General features: G+C 26.9%; 1 protein-coding gene across 6 annotated transcripts in view; it reads left to right on the forward strand.

Annotated features, from left to right (window-relative positions):
* Positions 1–25,592, forward strand: part of LOC136076658 (NACHT, LRR and PYD domains-containing protein 3-like) — a 66,399-nt gene that overhangs the window by 14,488 nt on the left and 26,319 nt on the right. For all 6 annotated transcript variants that reach the window (XM_065789979.1, XM_065789984.1, XM_065789980.1 and 3 more), the window contains one exon: positions 11,406–11,453. In XM_065789979.1, the coding sequence (XP_065646051.1) occupies positions 11,406–11,453 (48 nt within the window). The remainder of the gene's footprint in view (positions 1–11,405; positions 11,454–25,592) is intronic.

Below are 25,592 nucleotides of genomic sequence, written 5' to 3' on the forward strand. Positions count from 1 at the left end.
GGAAAGGGCCCAAAATTGAAAGTTAAATTTTGTATTACTCCATAATACCATTCTTTCAATGCAAAAAAAAAAAAACTTTGGGGATAATATCACATTATTGAAATAAAGTTATGTCAGAATGAAATTAAAATGATGAATTAAATTAACAAATGAAATGACAAATGATTGTTTTTTTTTTAAATTTATACGATTGAAGACATGTAAACACTTTAATGTTTATTAAACATATTAGTTTATTTTCAGGCATTGTTTCTTTATTTGCAGTTATTCAGTTTGCTTTATTAAGCATTTAGTTAAATACTTCTGAATTGATCAGAACAGAGTATCTTGTCTTAATACTGACATCGGATCAAGCTCAGTTGCTGACACCCGACTGCCATCAACTAGTTGACTTAAACTGTGTTCAACAAACATCAGGTTAAAAATGTTTACATGTCATATAAATTTAATAGAATTCAGATTTAGCTTTATTTGAATTAATTAAAAACTGTAGTTTGAATTAGTTAGCATAATTAATTATGCTCTGTAATTCAGACTAAAACAGTTACTGTAACTATCAAAGATTTATTTGAAAACACAACTGATTTTGATTTTGAGCCATTAGAATGTTTACTTTCTAAATAAAAGGTTGAAGAAAATCTACTTGTAACAACTTAACAGAAGCAATCCACATCAGCCCTTTTCTAAATAAAAAATTATTAAATATCAGAAATATTAAAAAATTTTTTAGAAGATTTAAAAGAATAAAGGTACAGTTTAAAAAAAGGTTCCCTGAAACTGGTTCCCCTGATCAGAGTGAAAATGTTTCAAATAAATCTTTGGTAACTTTAGACAATGATAGGGTACCTAAAAAAGCTGGTTGAAATTTATGAAGAAAATAACTTTATTGGGAAAAATATTGTTTGGCCTTCGGTTGAACATAATGGTGAAAATTTTTTAAAATAGAATAGATCCAGAAAAGGAAAAATGTATTCTTGATTTCATATTTAACAGCAGCTTTCTCCAAGATATTGCATAACACGTTACCAAAATGTGACTCAAATCGTGTTATTTTCAGTCAAATTTTTTTGACTTGATATGCAATCGAGTAATCAAAAACCTATGCATTCAATCTTAAGACCTTGCTGTGTATGATCAAGTAATAGAACATCTATACATTCAAACTTGAGACCTTTCCTATTTCTCCTAGTAGCTGATTTTTGAGTGCTACTAAAAACATTTTTTGATGTACCCCCTCAGTTTTTTGACATACCCTTTTTTTTAATCCAACCAAATTACAATGAATATCCATTCCAAAAACATTAGGATATCTTGCAGGAAGTTTTTATGTTTTTAGAGAAATGTATTTAAAGTATACCAAAAATTCCAAAATGTGAAATTTCAGCTTATGATTTTTAGACTAAGAAAGGGTTTACCTCAGTTTTCTAAAAAAATATTTCTGAAAAAAATAATTAAAAACTGAGGTAATTCCTTTATTTCTAATAGTTTAAAAAATTGAGATTTTTTATTTATAATGTTCTACCTTTACTTCCCTAATATAAAAAAAAACTTACAGGAATCAGGTGTTTCATTGCCTTTAAGATACAGGTGTTTTGTTGCCTTTAAATTTAGTTTAAAAACCATAAAATTCCAATAATGACTTTTTAAGTGTTAAAAGGTACAGAGTTAAAGCGTCCATAACTCTGGAACAACAAATATTTAGAAAAAAACAATTTACAGGCTTCTTTTTGACTCTATCATCATTACTATATAAAAAATTGAGCGTTATTGAAGGATATCACTTATGAGCCAACAGTACTCTTTGCTTATATTCTTTATATAAAAACAAGCTTTGTCTTTTCATTTTCCACCTATCTTGTTCCTTAGCTTAGAATGAATAAGTCCGAAAGCTGAAAAATTCTTTTAATTCCAGCACTAGAAGCTTGTGCATTTAACCTTTAATAATAGTTATAATGTTGCAGTCCTAAGATTTTAGAGACCTTTTAAATAAAATTGGAATATTATTTGCTTCCATGGAGAAAATAATTAAATTCCGAGAATATTTAAAATTCAAAAGTATTGTGTCGATTCAAAATCTCTGTGAAAGAGAGCAAATAATTACAATTTAATTTAAAATTTATTCTATTTAAAAGTTAAATTAACGTGATGTACTTTATGGATAATCCCTAATAAAAACATTAGACCAAAATATTCTATACTTATATTAAAAGTTTATTTCTAATTTAGCATTTTATTTGGCCCTTCTTAAAAGTGTTAAGAAAGGTCAAAAAATATGCTAAGTTAGAAAAAAAATAAAAAAACCAAAAATTGCAAAAATGTTATCAGCTTTTTGAAAATTTCAACAGTATCATCTATATTTGTTTCATGTGTTTGCAACTTATATAGTCTGATTCCAATTAGTTTTAGTGTTTTCAATCTTCACTTTATCTGTATGTCACTTTTCTATTGATCGTGGGATTCATTCTTTATTTTTTCAAACGTCGTGAAATGATGCTTTTTTTTTTATTATAGTTTTTTATTATTATCATTATTTTTTATTATTATTATTTTTATTATTTTATTATTATTTGACATATTTTTTAAGTGAATCAAATAAAAAATTCCTGCGTGTTTAAGTAGTAAGTGGCAATTTTGTTACTCCAGTTTCTCTATAAGCTTCAGTTTGATGATTATTCTGGATATATTTTATTATTTTTGTAACATGCTGACTCAATGGCTTCAATGTCAAAATCAAGAGTAATACAAACATTTTATAAAACATTTTGGCTTTAGCAAACTCTTTGCATACTACTCATAAATTTTTGTCAAGAAAAAAAAAAAAAACTTCTTTTTTTCTTAAAACATTTGCAAAATCAAAACTAAAAAATCATCTTTTGATAATTTTGTTACGTAAAGTTATTTCTATACAGTTATAGGTGCATTAAACACTTTTACATATTAGCACTTTTGTAACGAGATGAAAAAACTTAAATTTGGTGAAAATAATTTTCTTTTCTTTAACATGGTACGGAAAATTTAGCATTAAAAAAATTTAAATCAAATTTAATAAAACAAATTTAAATTTATTATTATTTAATAATAAATTTTATTCAAATATAACAGAATAAATTTAAATTAAAAATTTTTTAAAAACAGAAAGTAGAAAAAAAATTATTTAACCATCTTTTTTTTTTTTTATCACAAAAAATATTATTCCACAATTATGGTAAAAATATTTTTAACAAATAATAACTGCCTAATGTTTTCAGTATAAACTATTTCAAAAGAATGTTTAAATATTCCAATTTAAAAAAGTTTTGGCAGTATGTAAATTTAGGCATAACATAAATAATCATGTCCTGCTACCTTGTAGGATACCTTTTTTAGGCAAAGGGCAAGAGAAGCCAAATCTTTTATAATAGACCCCCTGTCTTATGGCTCTTCGTTGAGTAAAAGCTAGAGATGGTGTCTTGATAAAAATACTCATCTTGAGCAGACATTATATGTATCTGGCTACTGTCTTGTAGAATGATGACCTTCGCACCCCTTCTTCATTTATTAGGCTGTTGCAGCATGTATTCAAAATGCATTGTTTCCAGTTTAGGATTTTGAATGCTGGATCTTCCTGAATCGAATACCTATGAATACCTATGTTTTGCTTGTGTCTCTGTTTTTATGACAAGGAAACTAATTCTATTATCTCCTAATGAGGGTGCAGCTCTAAAACGCAGTTTTATGATTCTGAGTTGCGCTGGTAGTCAGGTTTCTTGATCTCTGTGGTAGCACTCAGAGAGGCGGAAACAGCTGTAAAGTATCAGAATACTAACAGTGCCATGTTGCGCATGTATGGTGTCCCTGTTCTTACTTTTGGTGTGCACTGTCCAGACTACTTTTGAAGTCATTTGTTGCAGCTTTAATAATAGTAATAAGGCATTTGCTTAGACTATTAAATAGTGTACTGAATACTAGCTGTGCCTAAAGTCAAGTTTTTTAACAAATCCAAAATTGACTAAAGTACCAAAAACTATAATACCATAATGTAATAATACCTATAAAATATAAAACCATTGCCATCACTGAGTTCTCTAAATCTATAGTTCACTAATTTTTGTGGTCTTCGAAGTAACTTTTCTTCTGTTAAGTCTTATCTCTTGCAAAGTTTACTAGACCTACTTGCTCTTTGTTAGACTAATTTGAGTTTAGCTGTTTCATTTTGTAATCTTAATGTTGATGGTAATCTTCCTTTAATTTGTGAAGACTCCAATAGTCCCATGCATGGTCTTGGCGTTTACATTTGTAACCATTCACCCATTTGTTGGGAAACTAAGTTTGAATCAACAGTCTATTCTTCTATGTGCTTTTGATCTTTAAATGATGCCCTTTCTCTTTTAGACACTAGCAGGCTTGGTCGGGAAGCGGGAGCGATCGCTCTCGATAACTGACCACAGGAATAATATTTAGTTGTATATAAAAGCTGGCCAGATTTTTTAGTTGTTTTCAGAACATTTTAAAAAACAAAAAAAATGCGCAAAATAGATTAATTGGATCAATCAGAGACAATTACATAAAAAAATTAACTAGAAAAAGAAAATAAATTTTAACACAAAAAAACTTAAAACGAAATAAATTACGTTTAGAACAAATATTTTCGAAACATCGCTCTTTTATAATTTCTTTACATAAACATCCTACGATTGGTTAATAAGGAAACAAATTTTTTTTTATTTATTAAAGAGTTTAATATAATTTTTATTTATATACTCGTGTCTTATTTCCAGTGCTTGATTAAGGAGGGTTGGGATTAAAGGGAGATATAGCCCAGGGCCCCAGAATGTTATGGGCCCCGAAATAGTTAAAAGACTTTTTTTTTAAATCATTTTTGCACTCTGGCACATAAAAAGGCCTCCAATATTTAAAAATAGCCCCCAGCCCCAAAAAGTCTTACAAGATTCTAACAAAACTAACACTAGCTTTAGTTTTATTTAAGCTAAATTATTTTATAAATAAAAAAGTTAATTTTTTTAATAACAATTTTACGTTTCGCGTAAAAATTTTAACATATTGGAAACAATTATTCTTAGTTAGATGATTAAATCAAATAATTTAAATCATTGAGTTACTGTAGAAATTAAATTAATTAGATAGAAATCAACTAAAAGGTTAAAAATACTTTATGAGGAAGAAGCGGAACTGCTTCACAATATCGCTGATGATGTTTAGTGAGTGGGCTTTTTAATTTTAATTTATAACAGGAAAAAGTAAGTTTAAGTATATCAAGTGGCAACTGAATTTATTTAGAGCTAGTGAGCTTTGTAAAGAAATGCAACTGAAGCAAAAATATTTAGAGCTAGTTAACCAATATATAAGTACTTAAAAGCTTTCCTTTATATTTAATAACTTTCTAAAGTTTATATATGTTTCTATGTATGCAAAAAAATTTTTTCAGACATACATAAACTTAAATGTTCTCAAAACAACTACAAAACCAGGCCAGTTTTTCGCAACTAAATATTATTTTTGTGGTCAGTAATCGAGAGCAATCGCTCCCTCTTCTCAACCAAGCCTGCACTAGCTATATTAAACTGATTTTTTAGATCTTTATTGAAAGTTTTTTTTATGACAATTGGGTACACGTTTTAAAAGATGCTTAGGAACAGGTTGAATATTTTTGAGAGTAGGTGCCATAATTGCCAGTATTTTGCTTTAGTAACTTTTTTTGATTTTGCTGTCTATTTTTGCTTAAGTTCTTCATCATCATTTGCTTATTCAAAGCTTTTCAACAAGATTCCTTTTAAAAGTATCCAGTAACTCTTGATTGTATGCAGCTTAGTGCAGGTTCAATTATTTACATCTTTTAGGATGGTTTTGATGCCATTTTGAATGTACAAATCTATTTCTTTTTGGAGTAGTGCATCAGTACCAATTGCTGCCAAAAGATATTTGCCTTGCTGTGCTTTTATATAATAATAGGTTTAAACCTATCAATTCTAAGTGAAGGATGCAGGAATTTTTGGTGGAAGTGGGGGTGAATAGTGAAAATGTATCAACAGAGATAGTGTAGGAGGGGGGCTATGAGCTTTACACACAGACTTCTAAATCCTCTCAAAACCTTTTAAAAAAACAAATTTTACACTTAAAAATAAAATTGTGGACTTGTTTTTAGTAATGGATAAAACCCTTTTAGTAATTATGGTTAGTAATTGCTGTTGTTTAAAACAAATATTTGAGAAAGGTATTGTTTAGATTTTGTCAGTAAAAGTTTTTGGAATTTCAAGTACTGTAGAAAAAATTAAAGATCACTAGTTTATAAAAATAAGTTTTAAAACTAAAAAAAAATCCAATGTTCAACAATGTTATCTGCAAGCATAGTTAATGTGTCCTTATAATCTTGACCAACTAATTAATAATGGTTGCGATTTTCTTTTTCAAACAATATCACTTTTATTTATCACCTATCACTTTGCCACTTAGATCATTAGTTTTCTTAAAATTTACAAATTATTTTTAGTGTCAAGACAATTTTCACCCTCACAAATGAGAAAATCCATTTGATCAGCTCACAAATGAAAAAATTTATTTGATCAGCTCACAAATGAGATCATTTGATCAGCTCTCAAATGAGAAAATTCATTTGATCAGCTCACAAATGAGATCATTTGATCAGCTCACAAATGAGAAAATTCATTTGATCAACTATCCCTGAAAAATACTTTTAACTACATTAATTATTTTGTTATTGTTTGTTTAAAACATAAAGAACATTATGAAAAAATTTCAGAATCATATCTTTTAGGCATCTCAAGATAAACTTTTTTTTGTCGGTGACGTTAAAAAAGTATTACACCATTTTGAAATTGAATTTTTATTTAGAAGCTTTAAATTTTTTTGTGTTTTTGTCATCATTTTTAGTTCCTCTTCCTAAAAAATAGGTTAATACAAATTTTTACCACTACTATTATAATTATTTTTTTTTTTACCACTACTATTATAATTATTAATAATAATATTTAAAAATTTATATTATATATAAAAATATATATATAATAATATGTATACTATTAAAAATTACAACTGTTAATATTTAGAAACTAATGTTAAAAAATTTGCATTCACCTATCCTAATTAAAATTTGTCATTCATCAATTATAAATTTTTTTTTAATTTTATATTTAAATAAAACTTTGTAATAATAATAATAATAATAATAATAATAGTTAATGCTGAAGAGATAAAGCGCCAGTAACCATAAACCCAGTTCTTATTGGAAAAAAACTTAGAAAATGCGGCATAATAAATATATTTAATTACATTTTATGAATCAAATACGTATAATTAACTAAGTAATTAAAGTATTAATTTTTTATATGATATTGATAAGTTTCAGTTTTAAACTTTTATAAAAAAGCCAATATCTATGATGGCCGGTATATATTAATTACTGTTCAGTTTTAAATGAAAAAGCGTTAATAATAAGTTTTCTTGATTTTCGTCTTGTTTGCCATTGCTTTTAAATCGACTGGTTGCAAGTTTGATTTAAAGTTGTTAAGTGTAATTGATTGAACGACTTCTGCTGGTAGACTATTCCATCCATCAATGACTTTATTGCTGAAAAAATATTGTCTTTTCATACAATTTCTAAACAATTCAGGTTTTAATCGATGTTTAGCTCCTCTAATGTTAGGTGCTGGACCTGATGAGGAAATAGAGTTCATTGTTTGATTTTGTTTAATATCAATCTTTTTAATACCTTTAAATATCTTGAATTGCTGGATCAAGTCACCTCTTAGCCGCCGAGTCTCTAAAGTTGTCATATCCAAAATTTCTAATCTTTTTTCGTACTCAAGATGTCTTAGTTCCGGTATCATTTTGGTTGCACTTTGTTGAACTTTTTCTAGTTCATTAACATCTTTTGTATAATACGAACTCCATGCTTGAATCGAAAAATCTAAATTTGGTCTAGCATACGTACAATACAGTGTTTTTATTAGATCTTTATCCATGTACTTGAATGTATTATTTAGTAGTGAGAGCATACTATTTGATTTACTGGCTGTATATTTTCCTTGTTTGGCCCATTTCAAATCACTTTATATATAAACACCAATGTCATTTTCTAGTTTTGACTTTTCAATTTCCATTAATGTTATTAGTCATAAAATAAGAATATTCTTTATTATTTGCAGCTGAAACACAAAAATGAAACACAAAGTTAATATTATTATAATAAATATTCTATAATACATATTCTATATATACAAAAATATGAATAAAAAAAAAGTGAAGTGAATTAGGTAAATTTTATTCAAAAATAAAATTTACCTAATTCACTTCATTTAATAAAAATTTTTAATCAGAAGATGTTTGTAAAACAAAAAGAAAAAAGTGGAACAAATTAACATATACAAAAATTAGTATATATTGTTTATACATATATACAAGGTCACTGCAAAGTGAGAGGTGTGTGGAATGTGACACACCCTTTTCCCCATTCCTCACTAAATGTATATTTACGCCATTAGTTGGCAGATCGAAAACTTTTTTTAGATGCAGTCAGCAAAATGACACATAGACTTTTTTTCCTATTTTAACCTTACTTACATTGTTATTTACAAAAAACATTTAAGTTATTTCATTATTTTTTTCATTTTAAATATTTCAAAATAATTTCAATATTTTTTCATTTTGAAAATTTCAAAATTATTTCATACTTTGTCCTTTTATGCAATTTAAATTATTTCATTACTATTTTCAATTTAGATTTTAATTTTAATTTAAATTTCATTGTATGAAGTATTTTTATGCTATAAAAGGAAATAGAGGGCTAACATCCTATGGGGAGCATAGAGTATGGATCTGAGATAGGGACAAGAACAAATTCTTTTCTTTATTGGAGAGTTGCCTCATATAGAAGATGCTCAAAAAGGATTAGAAAACATTTAATGACAATTTGTACTTTGTTAACCTAATTTTAGTTTTTATTGTATATTTTTTGTAAATATATTTTTTTTCAGTATATTATTTTGTTATTTTGTATAAATTAATTATAAATAAAATAATGAAATTATTTTATTTATAATTAATTTATTAATTAAATTAAAAATAATGAAATTATTATTTCATTTTAAACATATTTAACTTTCTACTTCGCAAGACTACACACTTTTAGATGTAATTTCTGATCAAATGAAAAAAACTGAAAAAAACTCTTTACTACTCTTATAATATTGTTTTTATTGGTGACTTTCTCTCCTTGATTTATGTCTTTTCTCTTATCCTATCTTGTGTTCAGTTTAAAGGGCAAACAGGTTCTATCTGTTGGCCAGCATTGCACCCCTTCTTCATTTGTTAGGCTGGTGCAGATGTATTTATAATAGGTTGTTTCTAGTTGTTGAATGTTGAATGCTGGATCTTCTTAAATCAATGCATGGGTTTTGCTTGTGTCTCTGTTTTTATGACTCCTTTATGGCAACTCAATCTATTATCTCCTAATGATGGTAAAGCTCTAAAACTAAGTTTTTTATTGTTCTGAAACCGGCTACTGATTACTGATGTCTTTGCTTAGGATTGTTTATTTTACAAGACCGTACCTGTTAACATTTTCACAACTAACAACATGCTGTTAACATCTGCCCAATATATATATATAAATTTATCAAGACACTCTCTGTAGCCTTTACTTAACCAAGAGCCTATAGGCAGGGGATTTTTAGCTGGGTGCAGTTACCATCTGCCGAAGATAAGTTATTTTATCGAGACACCATCTCACAGTGGGTCCAGAGGTGGAAAGAGACAAAAAATATTTGTCTGAGAAAGTCTATAAAAATTATTTTTTCAGAAAGTCAGATATATTTGTGAATAAATAAGAAAAACTTATGTTTCTAGCTAATTTCTAAGCAATTTTGAAGTTGATGAATTTTCAATATTTTTGTGTATCTATAAAAGTTTAGTAATTTCCGTTAGTTTCCATTCAAAATAAATTTACTGAAATAAAAATTGATAAACCACTTATGTAAAAGTTGTTTTTGATTTGATATGGAATAGATTTTTAAATAAATAAATTACAAATGTGTTATTTTATTTATAAATTTTTTTTATCAAAGCTTTTAAAACTTAATTATGTAATTATGTTATAATTTTTTTGTTTTTTTTTACAAAAAATCAGATTAAATCTTAGATTTTTTCAAAAGTGCTAACTTGCCTCTACTGTGTCATATATTTTAAAAATATTTAACATTTCTTCTCTTCAAATATTATAAGGGGAACTGAGGCAAGTTAGTACTTTTATTAATTTACTTAATTTAAAAATGTTGAACAGTGATTATTATTTTTTCTTAAAATATGTGAATATTTTATTTTTGGTTACAAATATGAAGATTTTTAATTTTTAATTTGTTTACTTGATATGATTTTGTGTTTGTTTCAGCAGAGGTAAAATAAAAATAATCTAATGGAGGCAAACAAAAATGTAAAATACATTATAGAAATAGATTTATTCACACTATTTATTAAAGCTGACAAAACTGTTAAGTCAAATTAAGTTAATTATCCATTCGCATCCTCCAAAGCTATGACAAGATTGTGGTTGATTTGACCATACAAGCAGATCTCATGAGCGTATGTTTTCAAAACCAAAGAGATATTTTGATGATATTTTGAAAACCTTATGATTAATTATAAAGTTATTCACATTTTTTACTATTTTAACTTTTTATCTTCAAATATATGTTGCAAATTCGAATCATTAGAACTCTTTCCTTATAATTTTATTATACTAACATTATTTTGTTAGTAAAAACAAGTATTCTGTCAAATCCAAATTTGACAGAATACTTGTTTTTAAATACTAAACTTCTTATCAATAGAACAGTAGAAACCAGACCCCGAAGTTATTTAAATTTTTGATATTTCTTTTCATTAATTTTGAACCCAGTCCACAAATTTAGTTTAACATTAAAAATTTAAATTTTCCTATAACAAGCAAAAAAATATCTTTCTAAAAAGTCCTCAATGAATATTCTAGAATATCTTGATCATTAGTTATGATCCTATTTCCAAAACTTTTCCTTCTATGCTCACTGTGCATCTCTAACCTTTACTTAATCAAGTGCTATAAGACAACAAACTCCGACATAAAAATAGGGGATTTTAGTTTGTTTCTCCTGAATTTATTTCCAGTTTTGTTTGTTTTTAAAGTACAATAGAAATGATTAAATTATATATTTTGTTTGTTTTTAAAGTGCAATAGAAATGATTTAATTTTTTTCAGTGATTATTTGTTGTGATTGTGACTTTCATGACATTAAAATATTTAAATTTTATTTTAATATTTAATTAGGTTGCGGTAAAGAATACTATAAATCAATGTCATTATTTTTTTCATGTTCTTTTAAATAAATATACACCAATTTTTTATATATATCATTTAGAAACTTCGAATTCACCAGTAAGCTCTACAAAATTTTCTGCTAAGAAAGGTAATTCTATGTTTTATTTAACATTAACAATCAGGATTAAGTATCCTTTGTATGCCTTAAAATTATGTTAGAAATGGTGATGGATGTTTCGAATCATTTAGAGACAGATATTTCAGTTATTATTGTTGATATGACTTTATTACATTGTAAAAGAATACTGTAAATTAAATTTAGTATCATGTTAGCTAAGATTGCTTTAATAATGTTACAATCATTCGTTTTATTTACTTTGTAAGTTGCTTATGTAAGTGATCTCTCTTAAGATTTACTTGATTGAATAATACAAATTTGTTATATTCATTTATCAAGTGATACCTTATTTTGATTTTACTTATAAACATGATATTTAAAACAAATTAAAAAAATTAGTTGTTTTAATCTTGTTTAAAAGTAAAAAAATATGACCAAGACCTCACTGTGTCATTGGTAGTATCATGCTCAATTTGTCCATGCAGAGGCTTTGTTTGAGTTTCCTTAGTTTGTATCTTGAAGCTATAGCTTTTAGAGAGAATTGTATTTACAATAAAAAATACATTTTGTTTTATTAAACATAATTTTTATAAAAGCTTTATTTATAAAAATTTCTTCTATTTGTTTTCCCCTTAATAATATCTGTTTTCAGCCTAAAAATATGTTTTTAAATTTAAGTGAAAAGATAAATCTGTAACAAAAATTTGTTATAACATTAAATTGATTATAGTCTATATTCTATCATTAATGTATATTGAAATTAACTTTGTTCAACAGAAAAAAAATACAGTTCTTATATATATATATATATATATATATATATATATATATATATATATATATATATATATATATATATATATATATATATATATATATATATATATATATATATATATATATATAATATATATATATAATTTTTACCAATACAATGAAAAATGTATGTCAAACAAAGTCTCAACTTCAAAAAAATTTTTTTATATTTATTTCTTTAAAGGTTTGTAAGAAATTAGTACAAAATATATTTAACACTAGAGGCCTTTCAATGTTTCATCAGTAGTGTTAGTTTAAGTGCTGTTATGTACAAATTTATTTATTTTTTGTTACAAAAGTATTTTTAATCAATTAATGTATTGTTGCTATTAGTTACCATTGTCTAATATTTTTAAAACAGAAAGTGTTAGTTAAAAGTATCATGCTTTTGTTTATGCAAATGACTTTCATAAGATTCATAAATTTTTATCACTTTTAAGTTCCAGAAAAACAAAAAGCTGGAAAAATGGTTCCATTATTTTTTTATTTATACGTTGGCAATCATATACATGATTGTCAAACCTGTCTGTTGAATGGCCAGTTCTGCAACTTGAAATATGACCATTAGTGCGATTTCTCAAATTGTTTGTTTTTCCAGTATATGTTGATTGACCATTACAAGACAAACATTTTAGATAATAAATGACATTCTTGCTGCTGCAAGTAATGTGACTTTTAATGTTCCAAATAGTACCGTTGGATGTTACGAAATTATTTACCTCTTGTAGGTAAAATAAACAAATTTTGCAACGACTATCATTACATTTAAAAATTCCTAACTTTTTGTTATTAGATGTTGTGGAATTAAATTTAGCGGAAGTAAGTTGTCTCAGTAAATTTGGTGGTTGTTTGTAAGCTATTACAGGATTTATGTTAGAAAATATTTTTTGTATTTTTTCACTGGTGGATATACTGAGTAGAAGTTTGGTTTTAGTTAATATAGGTTGGCAATTTAGGTTGCTGTAAAATGTAGTGACTAAAGGAACGACTTCATTAGGTTTCTTTTGTTGAGCTGGTCCTTGTAGTTTTGCATTATGAAATGCTTTTTCAATAACAATGTCTGGATAATTACATTCTTTCAGCCATAATTTAAGCTCTGCTAAACGCAGGTTTTCGGTGATATAATCAGATGTAAATACAATTATTCTTTTTGCAAGACTATAAGGGATGTTCTTTTTGGTGTGGTAAGGATGATGACTGTTAAAATTAAGATAATCGTGTGTGTTTGTTTCTTTATAAAATATGTCAGTTTTGATATATTTGTTATTTTGAAGATTAACAGAAATGTCTAAAAAATTAATTATATTATAAATATTTTCTTTTTCAACTAATTCAATGCCATAGTCAATTGTGAAGGTAATTGAATTGTTTAATTCGGCGAGTGACAATTTAAATTTGTTTATATCTAAGTGTTTAGGCCATATGTTAAAACCATCATCAACATATCTAAAGTAGAACTGTTCAATAGTATGAACCTCGTCATTTGAAAAAAATCTTGGTAGAATTTTTGGAAAAAGTATTGTTTCTTCTAAGAAACCTATCGAAAGACATGCATAGTCTGGTGCAAAGTCTGTACCCATGGCTGTACCTGTGATTTGGTGAAATAATTGATTATCAAAGAGGAAATTATTGTTTTTTAAAATAAATGATGCTAATTCTATAATGAAATTGGTAGTAATTCGTTCAGGTATTAGATTTTTATGTTTTTCAACCCAAAATTTTAATGTAGTGTTAAATATATTTTGTACTAATTTCTTACAAACCTTTAAAGAAATATATATAAAAAAATTTTTTTGAAGTTGAGATTTTGCTTGACATACATTTTTCATTGTATAATATATATATATATATATATATATATATATATATATATATATATATATATATATATATATATATATATATATATATATATATATATATATATATATATATATATATATATATATATATATATATATATATATATACATATATATATATACATACAAATATATAAATATATATATATATATATATATATATATATATATATATATACAAATATATATATACATATATATATATATATGTGTGCTTTTTTTTTTTTTTTAAAGATATTCGCTTCCAACAAGGCTGCAAGCAAGCACTATTAGGTTGGAAGTTACTGGAAGTGAAAGGATGAAAATTGTAGAGCAAGATAACAATTGACAGACGACTTAAAGGAAAGCAATTTATATATATAAGGAAAGCAAGATGAAGGAAGCAAATTCCAAACACCTGATGTTCGAGGGAAAAAACTGGACAAATAAGAGTTTTTGAAGCACTTAGGAACAGTCACAGAAAAAGGATGAGACTTGAATGATGAATAACACGATAATGAATTTTGTAGATGGCACAAGGGATGCTAGCTCTTTAGAGCAGTGCCCATTATAGTATTTGTTTAAGTGAAATACAAATACTATAATGTAATAGTATAAGTGAAAGAGAAGCAACATTACGACAATGTGATAATGGTTGAAGGTTGACTGAAAGAGTAGGCCCAACTATGTTTTTGTACCTTGTCTAAAAGAGAAAGGGCATCACTAGAACATCCGCCCCAGATATGGCAACAGTATTCCATACAAGGACGGATCTTAGATTTATAGAGATGGACAATAAAATTCCAAGTAAGAAAGTGTCAAGCTCGGTAAAGAGATGCAACCTTAGCAGATGCTAATTTTGCAACACATTTGATCTAAATTGTTGCGATAACGATTGGCTGAAAAGTATTTTATCTGAGCCACTTATCAGCATCCACTGTGAGCCCCATGCTTTAGCAGAAGTGAGATCTTTTTCAAGCTCAAATTCCCCCTCCAAGCAATCAGAGAGTGTTGGCTTCTTATCACGACAAGAATAAATGGTAGTATCATCAGCAAACAATGCCACCTCAGATGTGAAAATATCTGGAAGATCGTTAATTTAAATTAAAAAGAGTATAGGGCCAAGGATAGAAGCTTGAGGAACTCCTGAAGTTACAGAATAAGAAGACGAGTGTTGTCCATCAAGGACAACTTTTATACTACAATTGGAAAGGAAGGATTCAACAATGTTAAAGATATTACAACAAAAAGAATCTTTTTTGTGCCTTACAACAAAAAGAATCTTTTTTGTGCCTCTCTGAAATTGCTTGATTATATAGATTTTTGGAATTATTTGGCAAATATTACTATTGCAACTATAACGTGAAGGTTGTTTTTTTCATTTTATTTTTTAAGAAGACTTTTTGATGATCCCTTTTATTGAAATTTTATTCTTCCATGTGAATCCCTATTTTTATAAATTAGGTGAATTTACAAGAATAAAATATAAGTGTTGTATGCTTCAACGTAAAAAACAGTGTAAATGGTGATTAGTTACTATTTTTCCAACACGAGTAACATCTGACAACCTAGTATAATGTGTCAACTCCACCTTTAATCACAGGCACAGTAAAATCCAGTCAACTTAAAATTGAGATTTCTTTAAAACCATTAATGCTTTCTATTCCTTGTAACGTCTTCACAAATGGCGGATGCATTTTTATAACGGTAAAAAAGAAAAGTGGAGATAAATATAAAGAAAAACAAAACTATTTACAAAAGTAATTATTATCTATTTTATAAGCACAAATAATTCATCAACAATCATCTATATTAATTTGAAACAAAAAAAAATTCAAATTTAAGGAACAAAATAAAAATGAACACTTCATAAACTTAAATATAAAAAAAAAAAAATAAAAATAAAACAAAAGAACAAAATAAAGTGAAATAAGCAAATAAAAAGAATTAAGAAAAATTAAAAAGAAAGAAGAAAGAGCATTAGTAGAGAAGTTTTTTTTTTTATAATTTTTATTTTTTCTTTACGTTATAATTTAATGTTTATATATCAGCTTTCTGACAAGATATGTCTTGAAATCATGATTGAACATCTTACTAAACAAATTCAACAAAAAACTATTACTTAAAATACTATCAATAAGTCTTGGGAGCCTTTATTTGAAGATGCCTATATAGACCCACATTACCCCACTACATGGGGTAATGTGGGACTACATAAAATATTGGTAGTTCTGGTTTAAAATACTGCTGCTTATGAAAATCTGACATACATTCTATATGTACGCACCTTTTTTATAGCATATATACAAGGTTTTATTTTAAAAAAAGTAGTCTTAAGTTATTTTTATTGAAAAAGCATACATACACAGCACAACAATAAAAATTAAAAACTCGGTCAAATAAAAGTAAAAAAATGATGATTTAAAACAGAAATCATGTTTTAATAAAGTATTTTATAAAAAGTAACTATTTTTTTGATCACTACACTTTTATGGTTACATTCGTGCTATTTTGGGCACTTCTTAGATCTTTTTGGGTATTTCTTTGATACTTCAGTAGAGGTAATAGTTTTTTTTGTACATTTTTTTTTTACTTGGTTTTTTTCCTCTCTGACATTTTGTTCCTCAAGTAACCGTCATTTAACTTTTTCATTTGTAAGGAGTTCTCCACATTTTGCTTGTACACTCTTCCTTTTTTGTTTTTGTTGTTCAATTATTGCTGCTGTTACTGCAGATACATTAGGACATATGATTGACCTTAAAGCTTCTCGCATAGCTGATCCTGGTGTTTGTAATCTTGGAGATTTAGAGCTATAACGTTCAGGTGATTGATTGAGAAAGTCAATACCTGTTATTCTTCTTTCCATCTTTTCTTTACTTAATGGTGAGATACCTGTACCACGAAATCCTGCTATAGCATTTGCTGGAGAGAGTGTCTGACACAATTGTTTCAATAATCCTGTAAAAGCTGTCTTATCAATATTTTTTTTGTTTTGTTTCTCAACAACAATAACTTGGATATGATTGTCCATGGCCGCTTTTATAGTACCATATGTTAAATGACTGCCATGACCATCATAAAGGTTTTTGATCTTATGGTTTTTGATCTTGGTCAACAAATGGTATGAAGTGCTCGACAAACATAAACAAAGAATGTATTTACTTTTATTGAATCATTTGTACCGTCTTCTAGAACAACAAAGGCTATTCAGTGTAAATACATTAAAAAAAAAAGGAAAGAAAAAAAAAGTTAAAAGAAAAAAATGAAAATTATAAAATTCAAGTAAAATACCAGTTTTCAAATAGAAAGTCTTGCATCCATTCACTTGCTGTTGCCCCAAAAGCACATCCTGGTGGTCCATTTTCTACCCATTTAAAATACAGTTAGCCTTCTCCCTTAAAAACAACAAATGGTGGAAGATATCTTCCATTTGCAGACACACATAACAGCACAGAGTACATAGCTTTACCAGAAGAAGCAGCCAGTTCATAAGCATCTTTGCTTTTTGGATGTACAAACACTCTCTTCGTTAAGTGATTTGTAAAAAGCCCAGTCTCGTCAAGATTGTATATACTACTTGGTACAATGCTATTATTATGAATCACATCAGATAAAATAGTAAAAAATTTATCTACAACTTCATGTGTTAAACTTTTAGCTCTTGAAAATGTAAGTATTTCAGGTTTGCATAATCGAAGTTTATCAACATGACGCTTCTTAAAAGAAATTATCCAATCTTTCCCAGGATTTCCATTTTTAAAAGGAGTTTTCCTCCTCATCGTTGTGCAAAATTGAGCAACTAAATTACAAATGTCAAGAGAATCTAATGGAAGACCATATCTTTGACGAAACCTAATAGATGAATTATTAGATGAATTATAATTTTTTTGATTTGCAGATTTTGCAATCTAGCATAATAGATGAATTGCAATTTGCATTTTGCCAGCCTAATAGATGAATTATTAGATGAATTAATAGATGAATTATCAGATGAATTAGGCGCCAGCCTAGTTTTTATTTTTTTATTATAGCCTAATAGATGAATTATTAGACGAATTATAATTTTTATTTTTTTATTATAAAATCTTGGCATTTTTTAAATCAAATTTTTTTAAAGATTAATTATTAGATGAATTATAATTTTTATTTTTTTATTATAAAATCTTGGCATTTTTAAAATACTTTCTAAAGTAATATTTATGAAAAATCTGTTAAACTTTTAGTGAAATATATTAGCATATATCATAACATATCACCAAAAAAGTATTTTAACACCATTAAGGTTATATATAATATTTTATTTGACCTAGGTATTGTTTCATACAAATAAATACACATGTTTCTTAATATAAGCTTCAAAGATATAAATTTCAAACATAAGTGTTTAATAGTTCTAATGAATTATTAACACCAAAATAGTTAGGTCTGATAAAACTAAAAGGTTTATAATGTTACTAACAACAACTTTGATAATATAATTACATATCATAATATTACACATACATAGACCCACTTTACCCCATCTGATTATATTTCAAATTTTAAACAAACCATGTGTGTTAGTGTCTTACAGGTATACTATCCTTAAAATATAGAAACTTAACTTTCAAAATAACCATTTTTCATACGTTTACGCCTTATTTGAATATATTATCTCTGAAGTTTAAAAACGGAGAAAATAATGACTTTGTTTATGTAACTAGCATTTTAGCTAAAAAAGTGCCATTTCTAACAGCATAGCTAGGTTATATTTTAAAATTAATTAGCCTAATATGTTATAACAACGTGGTAAACATTTCAACTTTATACCTAAAGCCATTATCAATATAACAAATAAATATGAATTAGTTCCAGATTACCCCGTAGACCAACATTTCCCCACCCAATCCTAGTTATTATTTTTCAGTCATTATATTATTATTTATTTTCTTGTATTATATTGTTTATATTTAATTGTATTTATTTTTAGGTCTTATTTGATACCTATTTTTTTATTTATTTTTAATATTATATTCTTATAAAAGTATTTATTATTATTTTATTATTGTTTTTGTGTCTTTGATAATAATATTATTATTTGTAGCAGTTAATAGTAGTTGTATTAGTATTATTATATATTATTAATATAGTATGTTATTTTTGTATTATTAGTTTTTTTACATTTAATATTTTTTGTTGTCATAGTTACTTTTAATATCAGTTCGAGGTTTGTCAAAGTTTAATTATTTTAATTGTTTAATTTTTTAACTGTTATCTTTTAGTTAACTTTAGTGTTAATCACTTTTTTCTATCATTGTTTTTATTTCTTTATATTGTTATGAAAATAATTTTTCCTTTTTTCATGCCAACGGTTACCCAAGTTTTAAGTTTTCAAATTTAGTCTTTTACTTAGCTTTTTTTTTTTTTTTATCTCTATTTTACACTTTTGTCACTTAGTTAATACTGCATGTACATATATATATTTTTTTCTAAAGAATATGGCATTTAAATCTCTCTGCAACACATGTCATAAAAATATAACTGATAATTAAAGACCAATCTAATCTGATCTTTGTATTTCATTGTTCCATGCCATATGTAACCATATTGATGCACACTCTTATAATCTTCTTTTGAATGACTAGTCAGATTTGTATTGTCATTCTGTATATCTAATGTGGCCTTTAGCTCGATTTCCAACTTGGAGCTTGAAGTCAACATTGTTATACAGGTATATATCTACTAGTTCATTAAACTCTTTGAGACTCCAAGTAATCTTAAAAATATCTTAAAAGATATAAATAAATTTCTCAGTTCTGTTAATTGCAAATACTATGGCGTTATTGATCTCAATAAAACTATGCTTCCCATTTCAGAACTATATATTCATCTTAACATTGCTTCTCTACCATTCCACATTGACGAACTCTGTAGTCTTATCAGCTCTCTTAATAATTTTCCCATGGCAATAGATAATACAGAATCTAAATATATAAACAATACAAGTATAACTGATATATACATAAACGGGTTTAATATTGAGGATTGTCCTACTAAGGCTAATAAAGGTGGAGCACTTTTATACTTAAGCTCAAATTTAAACTATGTAGTTCGCAATGATCTTATGATTTACTCTTCTAAATATTTAGAGTCTATTTTTGTTGAAATTGCAAAACCTTGTAAATCAAATATAATAATTGGCTGCATTTATTGTCATCGTTAAATGAATAAACATGAATTTACTTCTTCCTACTTAACTCTTCTACTTAAAAAGTAAAGTAATGAAAAAAAAGAAGATCTTTCTAATAGGTGATTTTAATATGGATCTATTAAGTCACAATGATTCTAACTTTGTTTCTACATATCTTGATTCTTTAACATCTTACTCACTAAGTCCTGTAATTTTACCATCCCACATTACAGCTACATCAATAACAGTCATATAACATATATGATAACATATTCACGAACTTTCATTTAACTGATCAATTCTCAAGTAACCTTACAATTTCGATTTTAGACTACATAGCACAATTTATTTGCATTCATGGCAAACCCAACCACCCCAAAAAAGTAAAAACTTTCAGACGGTGCTTCAAAAAAATTAAATAAAAGTATATTTATTAAAGAAATTTCTGATATCAACAGGGAACTCTCCATTAAAAAAGTTGATGTTAATAAATCCATGAATTTCATTTTAAAAACATTTGATGAAATCTAAGACCATCATGCTCCTTACAAAATACTAACCAACCAACAAATTAAACTGAAATCAAAACCCCAGTTAAAAACAAACTTTATAAAAAGTTTATAAAATCAAAAAATATTTAGAAGAAAAATGAATTATTTGCAAAATTTAAATTTTATGGAACCAAAATTTCCAATTTGTTAAAATTTAGCAAAAAAACAATCTTCATTAAATATTTTAATAATAATCTGAACAATATTAAAAACACCTGGAAGGGAATAAAAGTAATCATTAATATTAGACCTTCTACACACTATGCATTTTTTAAACTTAAGTTGAATGAAAATCTTATCACTGATCACACTGCCGTATCTAATATATTTAATAATTTTTTTTAGCACTATACATAACAAACTGTTTAGCAAAGCCATACCCCCTAAGCAGGTATTTACTGACTTTCTTAACATTCCAAATGCTAAATCGTTTTTTTATTAATCCTGTAACGGGAAATGAAATATCAGGTCTCATTACAAACATGTTCAAAACTGAAAAAAGTTTTGTCCTAATAGCGCACCTACATTCCTCCTTAAACTAGTCTTACACATTATTTCAAAGCCTCTCTGTACTGTTATAAATAACTCACCTAAAAGTGGCATTTTCCCAGATATTTTTAAAGTTGCCAAAGTCACTCCAATATTTAGTAAAGGCTCTCAACTAGGTTTCACCAATTACCGACTTATCTCCCTGCTTTCTAATTTAGTTAAACTCTTTGAGAAGGTCATGGTTAATAGGCTTTATGCTTTTCTTGAAAAATTTAAATGCTTTTACGCCCATCAGTATGGATTTCGCGCCAATCACTCCACAACTCATGCACTCATTGAAATGACTGAATTGGTTAGAAAAGCAATCGTTGATAAATTTTTTGCATGTGGTGTATTTGTTAATTTACAGAAAGCATCTACAGTAAATCATTCAATTTTGTTGAAAAAATTAGAATATTATGGGATCAGAGGCATACCCCTCGAATGGTTTGCTACATATTTAAACAAAAGAACTAATTTGTTTCTATCAATGATTCAAAATCTACCCTTGTAAAATGTTCCAATACTGTTCCTGAGGGTTTAGTATTGGGACTATTGCTTTTCCTTCTTTATATAAATGATCTTCATACATCCATTAAGTTTGCTGCTGTTTACCACTTTGCTGATGATACTAATCTAATGCTAATTAATTAAATAAAAAATTAACAAACACAATAACCATGATCTTGCCAATCTAGTTCAGTGGCTTCACTCCAACAAACTTTTTGTCAACTCTAATTAAACTGAACTCATTATCTTTAATTCAAATAAAACAAAAATCTATAGATTGAACTTTAGATTTAGTAAAAAAATTGAACCTGTTGAACTCAATTAAATATCTAGGTAAAAAATTGATTCAAATCTTTCCTTTTTATTCCACTGTAAAGACTTAGCAATGAAACAAAGTAGATCTAATGGCATGTTGGCCAAAATTTGCTATTATGTTAATCTTGAGATATTCTCGAACATATGCCATGCTATTTTTGGCTCAGATCTTAGATATGCATGCTAAGTATGGGGGTAGTCCCATCAACAAGCTCTTATTAGGTTATACCACCTCCAAAACAAGGCTTTAAAGATTGTTTATTTGCAAATATTATTTTAAACCCTAAAGTATTAAAACTATGAGACAGCCAGCCTCAGAGCCATTAAGCTGAGTTTTAGAGCTGTATCTTCATTAAGAGTTAACAGGAAGAGTCACAATCAAAGAGGGGAAACATTGTAACACATGTTTACATCCAAGCCAACCTAATAGATAAAGAAGGCCTTCAAGGCTCACCGATAGAATCATTCTATTTACCTTTACAGTCTTTGCCTAGGAGGCCTTCTACAAGACAATAACTGGATGCAGTTAAGTTGCTGGATCTGCATAAAATACGTATTTTTATTGAGACCATTTCTAGCCTTTACTCAACCAAGAGCCCCAAGGCAGAGAAATTTTAGCTGGATGCAGTTAACACCTGCCCAAAATGAGTATTTTTATCGAGACACTATCTCTAGTTTTTACTCCGAGACAGGGAAGTTTTTAAGTTAGTGTATATTTCTCTTAACCTTTGCTTTAATAAATAAACCCAATAAGACAGCAGGGCATTGGACAGTTAGTACTTGGTTACATGGTACCAGTAGCAGGGTGATCATGATGATCCTGTTCCTGCAGTTGTTATTCTTATTTAAAATATAATTCAGTTTAATATAAGTCATTTAAATACAAAATTTTTAGTAAATAACAAATTGTAAAATTTTTCAGATCCACTTAAAATGAATTTATAAAAAATAAATTACTTCCTCCGTCCGGAAATATGGTATACATTTCAACAAAAATTGTAGATTATCGTGATTATAAAAGTAAATTGGCAACTGTCATTACATTGTTATAGTAAATATTCATGACAATATAACCTGAAATATTTGACGTAAGCAATATCATTCTTAATTAAAAACTTAACGCTCAAACATCAGTGTTTCTTGAGACAAATAAAATTAATACCGCTTCAATTCATCACTTAGAAGCAAATACTCTCAATAACGTTTTTACAACATTGCAAGCATGTATGGAATTAATTATGTTAGCAGGTGGAGGAAATCGCTATAAAATACTTCATTTAAGTAAAGAAAAACTTCGTCACGAAGGTGAACTGCTAGAAAAATTTGTATGTACCAAAGATGGGTACAATATAGCCAAATCAAATTTCGAGTGATAAAAATCATTCTTATTTAATTAAAATATTTCAAATAAAGTTAATATAATATACTTGTCATGTACATTTTTTGATTTATTTTATTTTTTCGCAAATGTATACCATATTTTCGGACAACAATAATCGCTAAAATGTATACCATATTTCCGGACGGAGGGAGTATTTTATGTTTTCACTCGGTTGGGACTTGTTACTATGGAGTTACAATGTTGTGATAAGGGAAGTGGTGGCAAAAATTAATAATTGCATTGTGTAATTTATGGTTGACCCATAAATTACCAATTTGTATTAATTGTGATTAAGTTATATTTACCACTAATAATATGCAGTGGTTAATATAAATTTGTTATAAAAGTTGCTTTTATTTAGGCCAGTATAATGAATTATTAAAAAAATGGATTTGGCATAAAAGATTAGTTCCTTGACACAGACTATTTTGAGGACTGGTATAAGCTATTAGTATTTAAATAATTATAAAAACATGCATTAGTTTTTATGTGGAAATGTTCTAACTGATTTCCCTTATTATGAACGTTTATCACCTTTAAATTAAAAACTACAAAAAATCTTGTTCTTTAACATGTAACATAGGGTTCGCCCTATGATGCATATGTTGATCTAGTGACATGAATTTATCCTTACTGGAAAAAAGTTTAAATCTTGAAAAATTATAGAAATTGACCTTATAAAATCATATGATGAAGTTTACTCTACCTTTACAGAATCTATTAAATTCACAATTTATTTGATGTTTATTCTTAAGCTTGAAAATATCCAAACACAGATTTTTTTACAGAGAATTTAGAAGGTAACTTTTTACAACAGGATTTTTTACATCCAATGATCCAGATAATAACTTTTTTTAATACTGCTATCAAAATGGTAAAAGAAGAAGGTTTGGTTATTATAATTGTTATAAAGATATTGAAACCATGCCACAGATATTTTTAGAGTTTAAGATTACTGTTTTTTAACTAGAAAGTCAAATGATTTAATATGTCAGAAGCAAACAACAAGTCTAATAGTTGGATTTAATTTGCCTGTAAAAGTAGCCCATACACTACTTCATAGATTTCATGCTTCTCGATATCATGCTTGCTGAAGTTTATTCATTGACAGAGTCTGAAACAGTCCTTAGTTCTTCATAGTATGGAGAAAAAAATTTCTGTAAATAATTAGCAAACTACAGGATTAAGTGTGACTTTGTAGCTTTATCAGATCTAGATGGTAGTACTACATCAGGCAATTTAGCTAGAAGTCTTTTGTGCTGTGAAAAAAAAGTGGAAAACTGAATTAATTTTTTCATAATAGTTTTTTAACTAGATATAGCATGAATAATCAGTTGACAACAAAAGACCATACCGCTCAGCTAAAAACATCAGCTTAATGGTATGGTCTACTTGTTTTTCATGCTATGTCATCTAGTTAAGACTTTAATATAAAGAAATATAAAGGCATTAGTTAGGATAATAACATTCCTCTTCTACAAAAAGTGTCCTGGGTTAGCTTGACAGTGACTGTTCATAAGTTATTTTAGTTCTGTAAATTAGAACAAAAGTTAGACATCACATTTCTTGTGCATAAATCCTAAAAAAAATAAGTAAAACAGTAATTACAAAACTTGGTAATTGCTAAACTCTAACCAAATTAAATAAAATAAAATGCACTCAAAATGATATATGGTTAAGTATTACCAAATCTCCAGTTTTTCAGACATATAATGAAATATTTAAAATTTAAGTAAATAATTAGTTTTTAGTTAGTAAAATAATTTTAAGTTTAAATTAATAATTAGTTTTTTAGTTAGTAAAATTTAAGTAAGTAATTAAGTATGTTTTTTTAATAGAAAACAAATTTTTCTAAACTTTTTTTTTTAATTTTTGTTTAGACTTGGCTGTCTAGGTTATTATAAATATAAAAGAACAACTTTTTGGCAGATTTATCTGGTGCATATATTTTCAATAACAAATATGTATAAAATATTTCAAAACTTTTTCTTTAATTAGTTAAATAAAATTTTGAAAGGTCTTCATATTTACTTGTAATCTTTTATATTTGATAATGAT

The sequence above is a fragment of the Hydra vulgaris genome, chromosome 02, assembly GCF_038396675.1.
Source record: "Hydra vulgaris chromosome 02, alternate assembly HydraT2T_AEP".
NCBI classification, from domain to species: Eukaryota; Metazoa; Cnidaria; class Hydrozoa; order Anthoathecata; family Hydridae; genus Hydra; species Hydra vulgaris.